Genomic DNA, 22,355 nt, shown 5'->3' on the forward strand with positions numbered 1-22,355 from the left:
ACACCCAGAGCCCTGAAAATTAACAAGCTTCACTAGACTTTCTACTCTCTGTCTTGTATTTAATCAAATATCAACTTGTATGATGTTTAATTTTAGTATCTATATGTAAGTTGATATTTCCACCTGATATTTTACTTCAGAAACAGGGAATTAACTCAGTATGAAGTTGAAGAAGAGGAGGAGTAGGAAGAGGAAGAAGAAGGAAAACAGGAAAAGGAACATGTTGAGAACATGAAGATGCAGCACCCATATTTTCTTTAGTAGAGGATATATGTCCACAAACACAGAACATAGTTCTCTGTTTGTGAACATGTATCCTCCTCTTCTTCTGTTTCATACTGAGCTACAACCTGGACCCTAATATATTGCTTTTTCTTGTTAGGATTTTCAATTTCAAAAATTCTATTGTGGGGGTCAGGAGATGTAGCAGCAATTGGGGTACATATCTACCACGCTTCTGACTTATGTTTGAGCCTCAGCACTTTATGGTTCCTGAGCATCTATGGGTGCAGCCCTGAAAGCCCCCAAACTCTGCAGACATGATCTCGGTAAAATCAGTATCACAGGGGCCAAGGAGCACCATGCCTTTAAACCCTCACATTGAACTGTTGCTCAGTTAGCAAGAGGCATGGATGATGCCTCTCAGCCTCCTTAGCACATAGCCTGAGTATTTGGTCTCCATCCAAATGTTCTCTAGTTAAAAAATGATTGTTAAGCCAATGTCCACAGCTTAGCTATGTTAAAAACAACATCTAAGTGAATTTTATTTTATGACCCAATCTAGATCTCATAAAATTTTCTTTAAATTCATAATTTCTATTTTCTTGTTATATTTTATTTTAGCTTCTGCAAAATGTGAGCAAAGCTTAGAAGCCCCCTCTACATTATCCATTGGTATGTATACGATGTGTTGGTACAATCATTTGCAAACTTGGTTGCATTGATTGTAGCGGAGTACATGAAAATGTTATGACCTAATGATTTCATTCCTAGGTTTAGATTGATACTTCAGTGCACATGCATATGTACAACTCAAACATACAAGAAATTTCATGGCATCATTATTTGTAATAGGCCCAAACAGGAATCCATAACTTTATCTGTTAATAATAGAATGAATAAATCAGTGCATGGCCACAAAAAAAGTACGTTAGACTTGGAAAGGTATGTTATATTGTGGTAGCTACTAGATTACAAATTCATGAACAACTCTCTAAAATTTATTGTTGATTATGAGGACATAAAGAATAATTTAATCTGCATGACTCTTTCATTAAGTTCAGAAACTAGTTTCCTATGGTATAACAACCAAGGTGAGTGATTTATACAAGAAAGAAGAAAATTTGAAATGGGGCAGGTAGAAGCTTCTGAGAGCTGGTAATACTTTTTATCTTGATATTTCTGGTGATACCATGGAAGAGTTTGGTTTGGAGTTTTTATTGTGCTTAAAATATGTGCACTTTTTTGTACATAATTAATCACTTAATCACTTAATCAATTAATCCCCGTTATTCATCGATTTACTTGAGCGGGTGCCAGTAACGTCTCCATTCATCCCGGTTGCGTGCTAGCGTAGCCCAATGATATCTGTTCGTTCTAGAAACATGCAGAGCCTCAAACCAATCATTCAGGGTCTTGACGAAGAAGTCTGACCATCTTGTAGGTGGGCGTCCACGCGATCTTTTGATGTTCCGTGGAATCCAATCAGTAATGGCTCTAGTTCAGCGGTTGTCTGTAAACCTCATTACGTGTCCAGCCCATCTGATTTTTGATGTCTTGGCAAATGAGACAGCGTCCCTGATTCTTGAGCATTGACGAAGATCAGAACTCCGGATTCTATCCCTCATTTGAGTGAATCATGATATTCCAAGCATAGCTCTTTCGATTCCTCTTTGAGAGACCCGAATAGCGTTCTCATCCTGTTTTCGTAGGGTCCAGGTCTCTGAGGCATATGTTAATGCAGGAAGAACAGTGGAATCGAAGAGATGTGCTCGTAGCTGGAGGTTCTTTGTCCTTTTAGTTATTTCTTCAATGCTCTTGAAGGCATTCCAAGCCACTCTCTTCCTCCTGCGCAACTCAGGTGCCAGGTCATTCATCATGTTGATTTCTCGACCTAGGTATATATAACTGTTGCATTCAGAGATGGTGGTTCCGTTGAGAGCAAATGGAGCGTCAGGAACAAGGCTGTTTCTCATAAACATTGTCTTCGTAAGATTCAGCTGTAGTCCTACCTTTCCACACTCACGGTCAAAGTCGGCCAGCATTTGTGCCGCTTGGCTGATGTTTGGTGTTATTAGAACGATGTCATCAGCAAAGCGGAGGTGGTGTAGTTGCCGACCATCTATCTTCACTCCCATGTTTTCCCATTCTAGTCGTCGCATGATGTTCTCGAGGGTGGCACTGAAGAGTTTTGGTGAAATTGTATCACCCTGCCGAACCCCTCTCTTGATATGGATGATTACTTCTTTGTAGAATGGTGAGATCTTGGTAGTGAATCCGCAATAGAGCTCACGAAGGATCCTGATGTATTGAGTTTGTACGCCCTGATTGGCTAGGGCTTCCATAACCGCTTCCATCTCAACAGAATCAAAGGCCTTCTTTAAATCAATGAATGTTAGACAGAGCGGCATCTTGAACTCCCAAGAAACCTCAATGAGCTTAGCAATCGTGTGGATATGGTCGACGGTACTGAATCCTTTTCGGAATCCGGCTTGTTCACATGGTTGTCCTTCATCTAGTGTTCTGCTAATCCTATTCAGGATGACTTGAGTGAACAGTTTGTAGATGACAGACAATAGGCAGATTGGGTGATAGTTGCCAATGTCGTGGATGTCTCCCTTCTTGTATAGTAGTACAGTCCTGCTGGTTTTTCATTGGGATGGAACCTTGCATTCAGACAGGTAGCGTGTGAAGAGCCGAGCCAATGTATTGATGAGTACTGATGGTAAGTTCTTCAGGTGTTCAGGTCTGATCTTGTCTGGGCCAGGTGCTCTTTGTTTCTTTACTGATGAGATGGCATGTTGGATTTCGGAAGAGAGAACATTGGGAACGACATATCCATCATGTGGTATGTGGTATGTGGGCAAGTGGACGTGGCTGTTAAAGAGATCTGAGTAGAAGTCATGAATAATCTTCTCTATTGCCCTTCTGGAAGATGTGATAGATCCATCATGATGTCGGAGGGCAGTCATCTTGGTTTTGTAGTTTGTGAAGGACAGGCGGGCATTATGAATGCTTTTCCCAGCTTCTGCCGCATCTATCAGTACTGCTGCTCTCTTGTTTTTGAGGTCATCCTTGATGGCTTCTCTGCACTGCTTTGCCAGTTCGGATGTTCGCTTGTGGTTGCCTGAGGCATGTGCCAAGCCACGTTGGTGAATAAGTTCAAGAGTGTTCGAAGAAAGGTGGTTTTTTGTGGTTATCTCTCTCTTGGCATTCCTCGCACAATCATGGAGGTGCTGAATCATTCGATCGTATTCCTCATCAATGTTGTCAATGACGGCATCTTCCCATGTTGCCGCAACAGAGCCAAAGAGCTCCCAGTTGGTGGTCGTTCTGGGAGTCCTCTTCTTAAACCTTGCATTCTTTTCTCCTCGTTCTGTGAGGTAGAATTTTGCACGAAGAAGACGGTCATCTGATCCCGTTTGGAATTTTGGGACAACAGCAACATTGGTTAGGCAAAACCGCCGATTGAATATGATGTGGTCTATTTCATTGTGGAATCGTCCATCGGGAGACTCCCATGTCCAACGTTTAGATTCAGCCTTTTGCAACTGTGAGTTACCATGGAAGGTTTTGGTTGACATGATGAACTCAGGCAGTCTGTCACCCTGTTCGTTCCATTCCAGGCCATGGGTCCCGATGTGGAGTTCATCGACTGGCCTTCTTGGTCCTATCTCGGCATTAAAATCACTGACAATGATCTTGTAGAAGGTGTGATCTTCTTTATAGAACTTCTCCAGCTCCATGTAGAACTTCTCAGTTTCTCTTTCACCATAACTGGATGTTGGTGCATAGACAACAAAGATAGAAACTGCCGGTAGTGAGCCACATCTATTCAAGTGTAATCATCCGATTCGGGTTGTTAGGCATTCAAATGAATCAATGCTCCTAACTAAGTTTGTGTTGACAAGGATACCGACACCACCGATGCCTCTTTTATCACATGTTCCAAGGAACAGTTCTTCTCCAGTGTCGAAAACGGCATGATGTGATTGATGTCTTCTCGTTTCGGTCAGACCAATGATGTCGTACTTGATCTTTCGTGCTTGTACCATAAGGTCTTCAATGGATGCAGTAGATGCCAGCGTACGAGCATTAAAAGTACAGATAATCATTTTTGTTTTTCTGCGTTTTGGCAGCCTATTTCTGCCTTGGTATTTTATCAGCCTCTCCTTCCATATCCTTCTCGACTCTGCATATTCAGGGTTAGGGGAATGAGATCCATTTATTACTGGATTTGGCATATCAATTTGGTCTATTTGGCATACACTACGGATAGCTTGCCAGGCTCTGCCGTGCGGGTGGGATATTTAAGGTACCCTGAAAACTTAGAGAAAAGTAAATAAATAGTTGCGTGGCTGCATTTGCGGCCGCGCGCTCCTGGGAGCTTGTTGTGATAATCTCTGGATCCTGGCCGTTGTTGGGGTTACACAGCAGTTGGAGGGCGTAACTGTCTAGCTACTGACAGGTCCAGTCCCAAACCGTGCAGGCTTGGAGATCTCAGCCCCGGGTCCCACACACCTGGTTTCCTCTGCCAGTTCTGTTATGCCTGAGGCTTATCCAAGTGTGTGGAGAGTGGCCCCAGTAAGGCCTTCGCTGGGGCCTGGAGGTCTTCAGCTGTTGTTATTATATGTTTAAAATAAATATGTGTTTTCAAAAAGATGACCTTGGGTGTTATGCAGAGAATAGCTCTGAGAAGACAAGAGTGGAAAAAGAGAATAACTAAAGATATGTTGTAAGTCTCCAGTAGAGAGATGCTGAAAACTTTATGTATGTGAAATTGAATTTGAGATACACCAAAAAGATTCCAAATGTTAAGAAGTTTAAAGGACATGCACGTGGATTGAATGCGAGGAGAAAAAAGGGGGGAGGGAGAGAGAGAGAGAGAGGGAGAGAGAGAGAAAAAGGAGGGAGGAGAGAGAGATCAAAGATTATTATAGATTTCTGCTATGAGCTGTTAGCTGGGTAGATTTTGTGCAATAATGCCATCAGTTAAGACAAAAAAGAATAAATTGAGGAAATAATTGTAGTTTCATCATTAAGATGTTTTAAAAATATTCCAGTGAAAGTGTAAGTGAAGCTTAGGAGGGAGAATTTTCTAGTGCTCTATCTGGAGGCATGTTCAGGTTCATAGCATGTCTGTGATTCTGAGAAAAGATAGACTTTTCTAGAGGGTATATTACTTTTCCATTCTACTATAATACGAAGATTATAATACATGTGTTTGAAATTAAAAAGGTTTTAAAAATAAAATTGTATGCACTTGTACACACTTACAATTAAGAAGAAAAATGACCACATGCCACTATTTTTTCTTCCATTACGAAAAATGAATGAAATCACATATGTCAAGAAAATAAGAGATGAGACGTATCCAATACTGCACAGGATCTAAAAATAGGGATATAAGGTTAGATAAACAAAGAGTTATCTAGGAAACTGTTGATACTTAAACTTTCCAAATCTAAGCAAAAGTAATTTTAAACTCTCATAAACTATCTCATAAATTTTGACACTTACCTGAATTAACAGGTTTTGGATTATGAATATAATCTCATCTGGGCTAAAGACATAATCCATGATTTGCATTAGAAGAAGGATGGAGAAGTATAATGGAATATCTATCAGCGCTTGCCCAAACCAATAAGCTGAAGGGTAGAGACCTGAAATCCATAGCTGGGAGTGAGCTTTGCTCTGGCAAAGAAACAGGAAATCATCAAATGTTCCTAAATATTTAAGACATGAGAAGTTACAAATATGCAGTCACAAAAGCATTTAGTTTTTCCAGGGTTTTGTGCATATATTATGCTGGTTTAGCAAATACTCTTACTGTTTGCCACACTCCAGCTTCAGGGGCATTCGAAATGCTGCAAATCTTATGATAACTTTATTTTCTAAAGGTAAAAGTCACCAGCATCATTAAGCCCATGTTCTAACCATGGTGAGAAAATAAATTTTCTTTCTTCCCCCAAACTATTTACCCTTTGATATCATGAAGGTTGGCACACCGCAAAAATAAGATGTTGATTCACACATCCCTTTAAAAATTCTTAAATTTTATGCTAACTGGAAACAGTACATTTATAATTAGCATTTTATTTGGGGTCTAAGAGGGATTTATATAAATGGTCAATTTACAGAATGAGCAGCAAAAAGTAGGAGGAAGTTACAGGGGAAAATTCCTCCTGTGAGGAAGTTTACATTTAGTGGAAAGGAAGCAATGTACATACAAATGAGAAAAGATGGAGAGAGCAAGAATCATCAGGCCTAGATTTTAAAAAAACAAGTTGATGTGGCAGAGATAGAAGATCTATTTTAAACAAGGTAAGCAGGGAGTCTCTGTTTAAATGATATTTAATAACCTTTAAGTATTCATATTGCAAACTGTAATGCCCAAAAGGAAAGAGAGAGAGAGAGAGAGAGAGAGAGAGAGAGAGAGAGAGAGAGAGAGAGAGATACAGAGACACAGAGACACAGAGACAGAGGCAGAGAGAGACAGAGAAGAAAAGTGTTTGTCATAGAGGCAGGCTGGGGAAGGTGGTGTGAGGGAAACTGGGGACATTGGTGGTAGGAAGTGTACACTGGTGAAGGGATGGGTGTTGTAACATTATATGACTGAATCCCAATCATGACTATATACCAAGTAGTGTATCTCACAGTGATTCAGTTAAAAAGTAAACAAAAATTTAAAAAAATTTTAAATTATATTTGCACTGAAATTGTAATAACCAGAAGGAGCTACATAAAGGACAGTAGGGACAGCATTCCAGAAGTAATAGCCTTTGCAAAGTCCCAAAGATGGGGATATTGGCATGCTTGAGAACCATAAAAAAAATCGAGGCTTGGTAGGAAGGAAGACTACAGTGAGAAAAGGCTGAGATAGACAGGAGACAGCAAATAGATGATAAAAAACTCAGCCAGACACTTTGGCAGCTCTGTCAAATTTAGGATTTACTTCTAGGTCCCAAAAGGAATTAGTACAATTACTAGGCAAAGTCATGAAGTGATCTGATTAAAATGTTGGAAGCACATTCTGTGTGTATAGAGTCAATTTCAAGCAGAAAGGCCAATAATTTTGCAGTGGTTCATGAAAAAAATAAAAGTCTTAAAGCAGAACAAAAAATAATGAAGATGAGCATTCAAAGATGGACTTGATGTATTTGAGGAACTTACAGGAACTGCTGATAAATTTGACAAAGGGGGTTAAAGGAAATAGATAAATTTAACAACAAACCATGGCAGAGCAACTGCACACAGTCACACCATTTCCTGAGATTAGAAAGTGGAAAGATGAGGGGATCTAGCCAGGAAATCACATGTTTTCTTTTGCTCTTATTTAAAGTGTTTGCTAGACATATAGGTACAGAGAGATAATAGTTGAAATTTCTGAAAATAATGAGAAATGGGCCCCAGAACCCTGACTTTGGGCATTTGAACATCCAACATGACACTTATGAGAAACTGACTATATAGCAAGAAGTGTTCTAAATAGTTATTTTGCCATTAAGGTAAAGGTAAAGGCCCTCCCGTTGATCGTCGATTTGCTTGAGCGGGCCCAGTAACGTCTCCATTGGAGACTTTGTTGTTACTGTGTCTGGCATATCGAATACTCTCGGTAGCTTGCCGGGCTCTCCGAGAGTTATCGCTTCTCGGCCTTTTGGCTAAGATCAAGTGTAGTTATTTTGCCATATCATTACAGAAATCAATTGCAAATGGATACAATTATTACCATTCTACAGGTGGTAAAAGTGAGACAGAGTAATTAAACAACATTCAGATGGTCATACACCTTGAAAAATAAAGGAATCAATAACCAAACTGGAAAATTATGGGAAAGAGTGACAAGAAAATGCTGAATGCGTGGGCTCACAAACGAAGAACAATTTTATTTTTCTCATGGGATGAATTGCTAAAGGTAGGGATTTGGGGAGAGTAGAACAAGTGAAAATTAATTCAGCATCATCAACATCTCTAAACTTTCCCAGCACGAAGCAGGAGTCAATGGATAAGACAAGGTCATGGAGACACAGGAAGGGACTTTTCATAAAGGTCCCATAGAGAGGTAGAAAGAATCATTTCTACCTCAAAAGAATTATTTGCACACTTCTGTTGGAGTTCTTCCTGGCACAGCTCCCTGACCATCTGGGCTGCAGGGCTTGTGGAAAAGCAAGTCCCAGGCTTGATAAGGAGTCAAGGGACGTGGCATTCCCTGGATATTAGTATAGTATAATGATATTACAATTACCAACATCCAGAGCTTGAAACATGGGAAGCTGACACCTGTGGTATTTGTCAGACTTACTGCTTCGTCTCTGCATTAAATCAGAGAGACCTTGTACCATTCCATCCCACTAGCCTCCATAGCCATAAACCTGACCTTCATCTTCCTCTTTATCTCATGCCCTCTTGTCTCTCACAATTTGTGACTATTGCATTCCTTTTGCTCCTCTATAACCATCATCGTCCTTTCCAAATAAATTTTGTCATTGGACAAGCAACCACATCAATTGCGTCTCCCAATCAGTTTCTCATACATGTCTCTGAACTATCAGCCTTCGACCATGAAGGATTTTCCTCCCGTTCCCAGGTTCTCTAGCTGCAGGACAGCAACAAGCTTCTTAAATTTGAAGAAAAGCTTCCCCCAAATCAAGTTCTCAGGGGAGTCTTTTTTCAAAATTGAGCTCAAGAGCTGTTAAGAATTTGTCAGAGTTATTAGCACCATCTGGAAAGTGGAAACCATACTAGCAGAGGGGATGTGATTACGTCAATGGGCAAGCTTCTACACATAAAACAAAGTGAATGAAAATGTTTTACTTAGAATCTCTTTTCTCTGTTAGTGGATGCTGTTTCCTAAGCTAGCCTTCTGAGGTCTCCCATTTGTTTACGAAAACCTCCATTTTCTTCCTATTGTTAACATTTTTTTTTCGATATTATTAGAAGTGACTTGCATTTACTTTTTAATTTTTTTTCTTTTTGGGTCACACCTGGCACTGTACAGGGGTTCCACCTGGCTCTGCACTCAGGAATCACTCTTGGCAGTGCGCTGGGGACCATATGGGATTCTGGGAATTGGACCCAGGTTGGCTGTGTGCAAGGCAAATGCTCTACCCACTGTGCTATCGCTCCAACCCCATACTTTTTAATTAAAAAAATTTTTTTTCTTCTATTGGGTCAGAGCAATAGCCCAGCTGGGAGGCTGTTTGCTTTGCATGCTGCCGACCCAGGATCAATTTCCCCGCATCCCATAGGGTTCCCCAAATATCGCCAGGAGTGATTCCTGAGTGCAGAGCCAGGAGTAACTCCTGAGCATCGCTGGGTGTGACCCAAAAAGTGAAAAAAAATTTTTTTCTTCTATTGAATCAAGTGATAAACAGATTTACAGAGTTGTTCATGATTGTATTTCAGGCATATAATGTTCCCTTCACCAGTTCTCTTCCCTTCGCCTGTCCCTTCACCAGTGTAATTTTCCCCACCACCAATGGTCCCCACTTCCCTCTTATCCACCCCCTGCCCCCTTCCCCTGCCTGCCACAATGGCAGGCACTTTTCTCCTCTCAATATTTCTCTCTCTGTCTTTCTATCTTGCTCTCTTTCTCTTTCTCTCTCCTTTTGGGCCTTATGGTTTGCAATGTAGATAATAAAAGGAAATCAGGTATATCCAATATATATTCATATATATAATACATATGTAAGTTATATGTATATAACTTATACCCAATAAGTTAAGTTAAAACTAATATCTAAGGCGAAGGTAAAGAGGGGCCAGGAGGACTGGTCAGTGGTTGAAAACTTGCCATAAGAGTGGGTGGTCAGAAAAAGGGCAGTTAGGATAGAGAAGGGACCAGCATGACAATAATAGTTGAAAACGATCATTTTTATATTGTTAGCATTTGATTAAAATGCTTAATTAATTCCCAAATACACATGTACCAATGACAAATAAATGTATGTCCATAAATTGGAGGATGAGGGGGTTCTCTGAATAATCATACCCTTGTTGTTGGCTTACTTTGTAGTCACTGATGCTGCTCATTGCGATGTAGGGAGTAAAACAGGCTGCTACTGGGATCCAGAAGAAGACATTACTCAGGTACCCATTTTCATAAGACATATGCTCCTAAAGTCAGATAGAAGAAGTGAGTGGATGGCTAGTGGGTACCTGGTTCATTTTTACTTTCCTGATGTAATCACTCAGCTTAAAGGAAAGTCTGACCCCTAAAGCATTGTCAGCTTCTTATCCACCTGAACTTTCAAAAGTGTATTGGAGCAATATGGACATTTTGAACATGTATCTTACTTTACTTCAGAAGAAGAAAAATTCGGGGCTGGAGCAATAGTACAGTGGGTAGGGCGTTTGCCTTGCACGCGGCCAACCCGCGTTCGATTCCCAGCATCCCATGTGGTCCCCCGAGCACCACCAGGAGTGATTCCTGAGTGCAGAGCCAGGAGTCAGCCCTGAGCATTGCCGGGTGTGACCCAAAAAGCCAAAAAAAAAAAAAAAGGAGAAAAAAATTTCACCAAATTGTCTGAGTGGGTGAAGGTCTTACAGTTAATAACACATGACAAGCATTAAATGAAGGCTTCTCCGATTTTAGGATTCCAGCATTTACTCTCATGTCTGAATAGACAATTAAATTTGCCAACTGTCAGTGGAGGAATTATTTTGCTTCTTTTAGAAGATGCTGCCAAATCAGCTCATTTCAATATTTATGAAGCCATTCCTCTGGTTCAGTGCCATGCATAAATAGCAAATCTAAATGTTTCCAAGGCCCAGTAGATATAAATTAATGAATAGGAGGCATTATAAAATTATATTAATCGTATTTGAAGGAAAAAATGCTCATTGGATGTTCTACATATATGTTGGAATAAAAGAAATGAAAATCCTGACTAGGTTAAATAGAATTGCTTTTTTTCCTAGAAACTTTCAGTTGATCTATGATTGACTGTCTCACTAGTCCTTAGAGGTGAAGTATCATAATTTTTGAGATTTGCTTATTTCTTTTAGCCCTCCAAAATATACCCTCCAGAGAGCCTATATTAGATAAAACCCACATGAGTAAAAATCAAATGTAAAATGAGGTGCTGGAAGGGGAAGAAAGGTCACGAAAAGCATCTCACATTTCATGTCTTTGCTTAACTCCGGTTGATGCTGGGACAATTTTAAGGAGATGGAAAACTCCTTTACCCTCCATAATCAGTTCCCTTACTCACAGTTGATTTATAAACAGCATGCTAAGTCCACGTTAGAGATATTCCCCAACAACATCAGAAGTTAGGTGCTAAAAGGTCATACAGAATATGACCTTAAGACTTTGGCTGTTTCAACTATATCCAATTCTTTTAGGCCACGGATAGTAACAGATCATCATTTCTTCTCCCCAGTGAACTATTTTCTGCTGTTCCATTGACCCTAAGTTGTCTGAGTAAGATTATAATGCAGTATGATAATTGCTAAATATTATAGCTACTTGTGCTGTCTAGTTAATATCTACACATATTAGTTTACATATATTATTCAAGAAGAAGTTAATAAAATTGACAAGGTTATCTCAGCACGTTAAGAAATTTTTAGAAGCTTCTGGTGGGTGTATGAGATAACATACTTACTTCAAAATATGTGCTTCTGTCTGTCTGTATATGTTCTGAAGAATTAAAAATTCCAAGAATACCATTGCTAATGACATCCATGAGAACAGGAAAACAATTCAGTCTTTTAGTATTACATGCTATCGAAAATCTGAGACCCTAAAATATAGCAAATGTGCATTTTAGTCCTCAGAAAGCAAAATCAAATTTTAATGAAAGAATAGGGTAGAAAAAATTTAAATTATTGACATTGGACAAAAGTGCTCAATGTAATTAACGTTGTTAATATGCTTGATTAATACCCACGTATTTCAAGGAATCAATTATTTTGGTCTCTACTGATTATACTATAAGCCATGTGGACATTCATGCCAGAACTCACAAAACAGACTATCTTGATATTTAGTAGCAACATTGTAACAATCTATATTGCATCTTCACTTAACATAACGGTCAAAATATGATACATTTATTTCATAAAGGCTGTGTGGATACTACAGAGGCAGAGAGTTGGCATAATAGTTCAAATATGGGTTTTTACCATTATTGAGCATACAGTCACAATATTTAATGTAAAGTCTCTCTGAAAGTGACATTTTAAAAATCATTTTATAATATGAGTCACATCACTATGCTATATATATATATGTAAATATATATATATCTTTAAATTATACTTTGTAGGGCCAGTCCAATAGTACAGTGGCTAGGGCACTTGGGTTGCACACAGTGGACCTAGGCTTGATCCCCAGCATTCCGTATGGTTCCCTCAGCACTACCAGTGATGATTCCTGAGTGTATAGCCAGAAGTAACCCCTGAGCATCACTAGATATGGCCTCAAACAAATACATATAGACATCCATATAAATATACTACGTATAAATATGCTACATCCATATAAATATACTACGTACATATATATACATACATTACTGTGTTTTAGTTACATCTCAATAAAACTGGGATAAAACACATAGTACAAATTACACTTCATATATATGTAATATGATTATTTCCTCCAGGTAAAAGAATATAAGCTCATAATTTTTATATATTCCTTAATATAGGTGATCCTTGCATTTATGCTTTGCAATCACAAATAAATCAAATGAACTATGACTAACCCAATTAACCAAAGCAGTGGTTATTGACATAAAGTGGGTCATTTTACTTTTATCTTTGTTTTAGTTTGGGGGCTACTTCCAGCACTGGAGCTTACTCTCCGCTCAGTGCTCAGGAATAATTCCAGGCAGTGCTCAGGGGACCACAGTGCTGGGATTTAAACCAGGACCTCCACATTCAGTCTATTGAGCTGTCTCTCTGGCCTCCCAGGTGTTATATTTTTTTTAAACTTTTTTTTCCCTTTTGGTAAAATGGAAACTAACTTGATTGAGACATATTAAAGACTAGTTTTGTCAAAGGTTGTTGCTCACTTTGTTTTTAACAGAAATTATTTTTGAAAATCAACATGGATAAGCTTTTTGCCCTTGCATTTTTTCTTATTTAGCACATGATTTTTCTTGTTTTTCGATTTGCCTACTAAAAGGCTCACATCTTAAACTTCCATAGGATTTAGGCAGGTAATACCAATGAGCAAAGCAGTAATAATACAGCAAATTGAAAATTAAAGTACAATTATGTACAGACAACTGTTAGTTCCTATTGTAGTCTCTCAGAATTGGTATATGGAGGAATTTTTCGAGAGATGCCAGAAATGCATATTTTCATGTGAAATATGTTTATCCTAAGTATTGCCAAATAGGGCAGTCCATCTCAAACTTTAATGAGCCTATAGACTCACGGAGAGTAGATTCTAACTCAGAGTCTCTGGAATTCAGCCTACGTCTACATTTTTAAGAAAGTCCCAGATGATCTGCTAAGATTGATTCATGAACTATATACCATGTTCCATGAAATGAAGGCTGTTCTTTTTAAATAACATAAAAGTATTTTTATCTGAATATTTGGTTCACTATGTCAAACTAAGCAGGAAGACCTGGGTATATTCTTTTTTTTCTTTTCATGAAAACCACTAAAATCTACTGTAAAAAAAAATTAATACCGCATGCTTTCTCTCTCTGTTAACCAAAATTGAAGTTCACAATATATATTAAACAGATTTATATTTGGAAGAATAATTAAAATATTATTTGACAGCGGGTAGGGCATTTGCCTTGTATGCGGCCAACCCGGGTTCGATTCCCAGCATCCCATATGGTCCCCTGAGCATCACCAGGAGTAATTCCTAAGTGCATGAGCCAGGAGTAACCCCTCTGCATCGCCGGGTGTGACCCAAAAAGAAAACAAAAATATCATTTGAATTGAAATCTTATTGAGGATAAAGTTGAAATTAGTTATTCGAGTGCTATTAAGATTTAAATTTTTATTATAGCAGTGCATACAATTGAATAACAAAATCAAAGCATATTCCATTATAGTTTATGTATATAGAATAGCACTATGTTCATTCCAGTATGTATTATGATGATCTCTATAGACAGTTGTAGCATAGATTCTCCTCTAAAAATAAAAAATATACCTCATTTGTTTATGTCAAATTGGCTTTTTCTAGCAGTTCATAGGTATTATTAAAATTGTGCATCACATGCCATCTTTGGTCAGTAAACCGAACCCAACTTACCTTCTCACCACCAGACACAGTGATGGCACCATTGTATGAAGACTCATTTGGACCGCTTCTAGTTCCAAAGGCATCCACTTCCAAAGCTATGTTCTGTCTTCTTAGTGAATGTATAAAGTTGTCAATGTTTGACTCTATCATGAAGTTAACATAAAACAATAGGGAGTAAAACAATGATCAATCAATATTTTAAAATACACCAAAATGAATGATGTCATGCCAAACACACCAGACAGAAGAGTCACCAAGAATTTCCTTTAAAAGTATGAACTGAGGGGCTGGAGTGAGAGTACAGTGGGTAGGGTGTTTGCCTTGCACATGGCAGACCAGGGTTCGATTCCCAGCATCCCATATGGTCCTGAGCACCATCAGGAATAATTGCTGAATGCAAAACCAGGAATAACATTCCCGAGTTTGGTCCCAAACCCCCCTCTCCTCCCCCAAAAAAGAATGAATTAATGGTTTGGGAGAAAAGCTCATTATATTGGGGGCTGGAGCAACAGCACAGTGGGCAGGGCATTTGCCTTGCACACGGCCGACCTGGATTCGATTCCCAGCATCCCATATGGTCCCCCGAGCACCACCAGGAGTGATTCCTGAGTGCAAAGCCAGGAGTAAACCCTGAACATCACCGGGTGTGACCCAAAAAGCAAAAAAAAAAATTCATTATGATATCAAATATATGACAAATTTTCCCAGACTGTTATCACTTTTAGTGTAAAAATGACATTTCAAGTTAATAGTATTATAACCCTTGAAGATAATAACTTTCTGTCATCTTATGAATTTGGGACACATCATTTTTCCTGTGCCCAAAAGTATATACCACTTGAACTTGATATGTAAAACTTCAAAGATGTCAATTACTTTCTTGCTAATTGCTTTGTGCAATCAGCTTTAAGATTAAGTAAACTTGCAAAATGTGTTTCTAAAATAAACACCTCAACCTTCTATGTTTTTTAAAATTAATTTCCTATTTGGTCTCATCTATGTTGCAAGACACACAGAATTAATTTTTATTTTTGTCCTGGTCTACCCAGAGGTTTTCAAGAATCTCTCAACATGAACATCGAACAGTTGCATTTTACCCCCAGGTTCACCTGTTTTATTAATGACTAGTAAGTGGGTCAGAGGAGCTTGAGGTGGTTGTCCCAGTGCAAGGAAGTACATTTTAGGAGACAGTTCCCAAGAATAACTTTTCCGATAAATCTCATAGAATAGATGTTCCAAAAGTTGAGGACAAAAGCTAATGCCAAACAACAATAACCTACATGGAATAAAATGTAAAAGACAAAATTAATCTATGGTCTGTTTTGCAATTTTTTAAGTTTGAACAGCAAATTAATAAACAAATTAATAGATATAAATGATATATACAAACTGTCTCTGTCACTGTCACTGTCCTCCTGTTGCTCATCAATTTGCTCGAGTGGGCCCAGTAATGTCTCCATTGTGACACTTGTTACTGTGTTTGGCATATCGAATACATCACGGGTAGCTTGCCAGGCTTTGCCATGTGGGCGAGATACTCTCAGTAGGTTATAACCCTTGAAGATACTCTGCTGGGCTCTCTGAGAGGGGTGGAGAAATCGAACCTGGGTTGGCCGGGTAGGCCGTGTGCAAGGCAAATGCCCTACCCACTGTGCTATTGCTCCACCCCATACACAAACTAAACACATAAATTATTATTTTCACCCCCTTTTTTGGATTTAAAAGTAAATGACTCCTGGCATGTCCTTTTCTCCTGGAAGGGAGCATAACATGACGTTCAGTATAACCATGCCACCTGACCCCGTGCCAAACTGTTTCACTGGAGGCGCCCCGGAGGGGGACGAGTGAGACCTCTCCCTGCCCCAAGGGACCCAGCCCTGGCAGCCAAAAACTTCCAGAGCCCAGCCACCGCCAGGCTCATGGCCATTCTCCACATGTTCGGCCGAGCATCACCCACAAGTGAACCTATTCCTGGATCACGCGGATACTTCAAATCACACACCCTACCCATACTCCAAGATTACCTCACCATATTTGATACTGCTCAAAGTGGAGGCAACAAATCTTAGAGGGAAATATGCATTTGTTTTTATCACTGTATCACTGTCATCCTGTTGTTCATCAATTTCCTCGAGCAGGCACCAGGAACGTCTCCTTCGTCCTAGCCCTGAGATTTTAGAAAGCGCTACATTCAAGGCTCTTTCAGGGTCAGGAGAATGAGACCTATCATTGTTACTGGTTTTTGGCATATTGAATACGCCACGGGGAATTTGCCAGACTCTGCCGTGTGGGCAGGATACTTTTGGTAGCCTGCCAGGTACTCCAGAGTAAGAACTAGATTCGCAACTGCACGCTTCTGGGAGCTGGGTTTTATAGTCTCTGGGTCTTGGCCGTTGATGGGATTACATGGCACCAGGGGCAGTTGGTGGGTGTAACACCTACATACTGGAAGACGGGGGATCTGGGTGGAGGAGGCCTAGTCCCAATCTGAGCAGGCTTGGAGATCTACGCCCCAGGTCCTGCACACCTGGGTTCCTCTGCCAGTTTCTTCATGTGTGAGGCTCGTCTGAACATGTGGAGAGTGGTCTTAAGTATGGCTGTGGCTGGAACCGGAGGTCTTCTGTTGCTGGGGCTCTACTCGGGGTGGGGAGGGAAACTCAACCCACCCTCCTTCAAGGGGCCTGGGTGAGGCCAGCCAGGCGCGGAGGCAGGAGACTACGCTGTTCTCTTCCGGGATCTGGGTTTTATAGTTGAGTCTTCGCCGTTGATGGGATTACACTTGTTTTTACAGATATGTACATATAAAAAGCACACAAGACTCAACCTTTAAGAACATGTTAGTGGTCTCTTATGGATGGGTTTACTGACCCCTGGGTGAAATATAACGATCTCCACACTCTTTCCTCTAAGGATACTTTTTTTTGTGGCATTTTAACTGTTTTTCATAACAAAAAGTACAAAACATATGATTTCTGTTCTGCTTTGGGGTAGGGATTTGGGTTTGGGATGGAAACATCCGAAAAACGGTGGTGGGAAGGTGTAATGGTGGTGGGATTGGTGGGATTGGTGTTTGAATATTAAATGTAATGAAATATTGTAAACTACTTTGTAAAATTAAAAAAATTAAAAAGTAAATGACTCCTATGTAGTTAATTCTGGTCTTTCTATTTCTCTAGATACTTTACTTTCCAGCCTTCTGGCATTTCTTTTAAGATTATAAAGTTGCTGATTATGAATCTTAAATCTCTCTCTCCCTTGTCCACTTTTATGTTCTGTCTCATTCTCTCATTTCCCTCCTTCTCTGGACCACTGCAGACTGGTATGTTACCTACACCCAGGCTTAACCCAGAATTTCATACCTATCCTGTTCTCAATTATTTACAACAATTTCTCATTCATATGGGATCCAAAATTCAGTCATTTTATAGACATATCTCTCCCTTATGTCTCTTTTCCAATTGCTTAAATACATTTTAAAATTTGTATTGCAGATAGATAATAAGGCTACAATAATGTTCAAGCTTATGATATTAATATACAAAGTTATTGCACACCACCACCATTCAAGTGCCCACGATCTTCTATCCCACCCCACCCCCCATTCTATGTCACATTTGCTTCCTTTCCTCTGACTCATCTCTTCATTTTTCGCTGATTGATAGGAAGGTCTAGAGCACATGGATGGGGCTAGAGAAAGTAACTGTACCCAAACCATAAAAGTCAATTGGATTTTTTGTTTGTTTTTTTGTCCTTCCTTCCTTCCTTCCTTCCTTCCTTCCTTCCTTCCTTCCTTCCTTCCTTCCTTCCTTCCTTCCCACACCTGGCTATGTTCGGGGCCTATTCCTGTCTCTGTGTTCAGAGATCACTCGTGGTAGGCTCAGGGTCAGCAATGTGCAAAGTAGGTGCACTACCCACTGTACTGTCTCTCCGGCCCTCACAACTGAATATTAGTATCTGTCACATCATCATTAGTACTTCCATATAAGTTTCTTCTCTTTCTTGCATGTTTTCAAATGTGAACCTTAATTATTTCTCTCTTAATCTCTTTCCAGATAGCCTTCACTGGCTATTTTCCTTTTCAACAATGTCTACCAGCTACAAAATATTTTGCCTTGCTGCCCAATTAATTTTCTTGACACTCTATTCTAATTATGTCCAAGTGAAACTCCAATTTCTCCTTATTCATAAATTTCACAAATTTTTAAATCTATATAAGCCCAACTATTTTAAACTCTTTTGTATACACTCTATTGTAATTCATTCAAACTAATAATAATTCTTGAGATGCCTCATATGTCGTCACGATTAGTTCTGCTCCCTCTGACAGAATTTCCAGCTCCCTTTCCCCCTTAGTTAACTGTTATATTTCTCTACATAAAATTCAAATTCTCTCTTATGTAAAATGCTTTTTACAGATGCCCCTATTTGTACATAATTTCTCTCATTCCAAATACTAGAGATAAAAATATTATCTAATTTTGTTTCATGATTTTTTAGTATACAGTCGTACCTAATTTAATGAGAGATATATGTTCTTGGAAACATATGATTGGGCAAGCTAATTATATAAAATTCAATGTGTGTAATTACACCAATTTACATGCCATAGTATATTAACATGGGTTGGAGCGATAGCACAGCAGTAGGGTGTTTGCCTTGCATGCGGCTGATCCAGCCAACCCAGGTTCGATTCCTCCACGCCTCTCAGAGAGCCCAGCAAGCTACTGAGAGAATCTTGCCCGCATGGCAAAGCTTGGCAAGCTAAACGTGATGTATTCGATATGCCAAAACACAGTAACAAGTCTCACAATGGTGATGTTATTGGGCCGGCTTGAGCAAATCGATGAACAATAGGAGGACAGTGATAGTGAGTGACAGTATATTAACATGCTGGCTGTATGTAGCTTATGGGACTACCACTGCATCTTGCATTGCTGCATTGTGGACTGAAATGCCATAAAGTGATGCATGACTGTATGACTAATCATCCTCAAGAGCCAAAACTCATGCCTGATTTAGTGGTATATGCTATTAATGGCACTTAACACTGTGTTATGTAGAACTGTTCATAAAAAGTTTCAAACAAAAGAGTGAAAAGCAATATTTATATGAGGAAGTATTACCCAATGAAGCAATACCTCCGTTATTACCTAGCTTCAATACCTAGAAGCTGTAAAGGAAATCATAAGCCATAGAGTAGGTTCCAGAAAGTGACTTAAAGGCTTGGTTGATGTATAGGCTGGCGTACTTTGGGAAAAGAGGGAAAAAAATCTTTGGAATGGAAGATAATTGTTAACCTCCAATAAGGTCAACCCTTTGATGGGAGCAAATTTTATATGAAAATAAAAGAAACATTCCAAAATTTATCTAATTTAGTCACTAATCACCTATGCAATTGAAATTGTTTTCTGTGTTCAAAAGACCAAATGTAGTAGTTATAGTAATTTATAGGTTACTTTTTGGGCTGGAGCGATAGCACAGCGGTAGGGTGTTTGCCTTGTGTGCAGCCAGCCCAACTGAGCCGCGTTCGGTTCCTCCACCCCTCTCGGAGAGCCTGGCAAGCTACCAAGAGTATCTCACCTGCACGGCAAAGCCTGGTAAGCTACCTGTGACGTATTCGATATGCCAAACACAGTAACAACAAGTCTCACAATGGAGATGTTACTGGGTCTGCTCGAGCAAATCAATGAACAACGGGAGGACAGTATTGTTTAGGTTGCTTTTTAAAATACAATGTGAGTGAATTTATTTTTGAATGCAATGGTCAAACATATCTGAAGCACTCAGGTACTCACATGGTCAATAGAGTTTTTTTTTCATTTTTTAACTTTAGGAAGCGAACTTTTGCTATTGCACACAGCTGTTGCTTCCAGAGAGACATGCCGGTGATTGCTTTCTTACTGTCATTAAAGGAAGACAGAACTTGTTCCAGCTCAACAAGACTTCCTGTGTCTTTTGTCCTGTCACTCTGTAACTGTCTCCAATTTCCAATATCTGTAAGACATAATATTAATTATTCATAAAGTATCATTATGGATGTGTATGATTTAACTTTTTCTATGACCATATTTTTGAAAAATGGTATGAGAGTCTTGGACCATAATACACATTATCTAATTAATGGCATCGCTAAAACAACTACTAAAGAAATTAAAATGAATGGAAAGATGATGAACTACAAGAATGAAAATGATTGTCTTGTATTTTCTTTTAAATGGGCTTTATGTTTACAGATTTAGAAAACTTTACTCATCTTAGAAATTCAATGAAAAATACGCCAAGTTAGCAAAGAAAAATCTATTTATTGCAAGAGATTATTAATCTTAGTGTTTCTGACTGTAGCACTGTAGCACCATCCTCTGGTTGTTCATCAAGTTGTTTGAGTGGGCCCAGTAACATCTCCATTGTGAGACTTGCTGTTGCAATGTTTGGCATATCGAATACCATGGTATGGTCATGGATAGCTTGCCAGGCTTTGCCAAGTGAGCGAGATACTCTCGGTAGCTTTCCAGGCTCATCTGGGCTGCATGCAAGGCAAATGCTCTGCCTGCTGTGCTATCGCTCCAGCAAATTAGTGTATATTCTTACAACCTCTCTTCCTTAATCCCCTCAAAAACATAAAATTAGAGGTAATATTTTTTAATATAGCCAGGACTGAAATAAGATAAAAAATAACATCTTTTGGAAGAGAAACCTAGAGAAATAGATGAGTCTAGACTTAAAAGTGTCCAAGATATATACATTTTAATATATGCTAATAGCTCTATATATGTGTATTTGTAATAACTTTGGGCTGGAGTGATAGCACAGCAGTAGGGCGTTTGCCTTGCATGCAGCCAACATGGTCGACCCGAGTTCGATTCCTCTGCCCCTCTTGGAGAGCCCAGCAAGCTACCGAGAGTATCTCGCCCGCACGGCAGAGCCTGGCAAGCTCCCTGTGATGTATTCGATATGCCAAATACAGTAACAACAAAGTCTCCAATGGAGATGTTACTGGGCCCGCTCGAGCAAATCGATGAACAACGGGAAGACAGTGACAGTGTAATAACTTTAAAAAGATACTAAGCATAGAGAATCAAATCTACATAAATATGAAAGGAAGGATTAAATATTCCAGCTAAATAAAAATTTTGGTAAACACGATAAATCAAAAAAAACTAAGGCATATGTTAGGGCAATTAGAGAGGAAAGGTGGATATTTTTCAAGGCACAGCAATTAGACAACATATTTTTTATACTACAATATAATCCTAAAGACAATGGAAAAAAATATCCTCATGTGACAAGAAAATTGTCGTTCAAATTCTCTCTCCTCTCTATAATACTTACTTTCAAGATTTACTAGCTTATTTATTTGTTGTTTGCTCTCAAGGATCAAATCTGTATACATATGTATTCTACATTTTTATACAGTGCATGGTGCAAAATAAGAAATTCAAATAGAAAACCAGCATTGAGAAAAGATGGGCGCACCAGAAATAAATTTTCTACCCAGTTTTCTCAAGATCAGGTTAAATTATTATCTTCCAAAGTTTGAAGTGAATCATTAAAAAATGTATTTCCAAAATAAAAAATTATACCACAAAAATAAAATGTAGGTTTCTTTTTATTTTTAATTTTTTTACCTGATTCATCAATAGCTGACTTTCCTTCTAATTTCAAGAACACTTCATTTAAAGTTGTCATGGAAACTCCATAATTCTCAATGCCCTGGTTAGAACATCTATCAAGATCCCTGTAAAGGTCTAAAAGCAGGTACAAAAATATATCAAAACAGGAAAAATAGCAATGAGATTGATAATAGCTAGAGTTAAAAAATAGAAGGCACTTAAGATAGGGCAAATGAATTATCAGAAGCAAAATTATGGTAATTCCTAAATAATCTATTCAGTATACTAGTTTTCATAAGTATAAA

General features: G+C 38.9%; 1 protein-coding gene across 1 annotated transcript in view; it reads right to left on the reverse strand.

The window, feature by feature from the left end:
- The window catches only part of ABCA9 (ATP binding cassette subfamily A member 9), a 75,889-nt gene that overhangs the window by 26,989 nt on the left and 26,545 nt on the right, over positions 1–22,355 (reverse strand). Inside the window, exons 17-24 of the mRNA XM_056127435.1 lie at positions 22,066–22,185; positions 20,236–20,434; positions 15,550–15,716; positions 14,450–14,583; positions 11,829–11,966; positions 10,228–10,335; positions 5,740–5,913; positions 5,497–5,610 (exon numbers count right to left, since the gene is read on the reverse strand). Of these exons, the coding sequence (XP_055983410.1) occupies positions 5,497–5,610; positions 5,740–5,913; positions 10,228–10,335; positions 11,829–11,966; positions 14,450–14,583; positions 15,550–15,716; positions 20,236–20,434; positions 22,066–22,185 (1,154 nt within the window). The remainder of the gene's footprint in view (positions 1–5,496; positions 5,611–5,739; positions 5,914–10,227; positions 10,336–11,828; positions 11,967–14,449; positions 14,584–15,549; positions 15,717–20,235; positions 20,435–22,065; positions 22,186–22,355) is intronic.

The sequence above is a fragment of the Sorex fumeus genome, unplaced genomic scaffold (assembly GCF_029834395.1).
Source record: "Sorex fumeus unplaced genomic scaffold, SorFum_2.1 ptg000063l, whole genome shotgun sequence".
NCBI lineage: Eukaryota > Metazoa > Chordata > Mammalia > Eulipotyphla > Soricidae > Sorex > Sorex fumeus.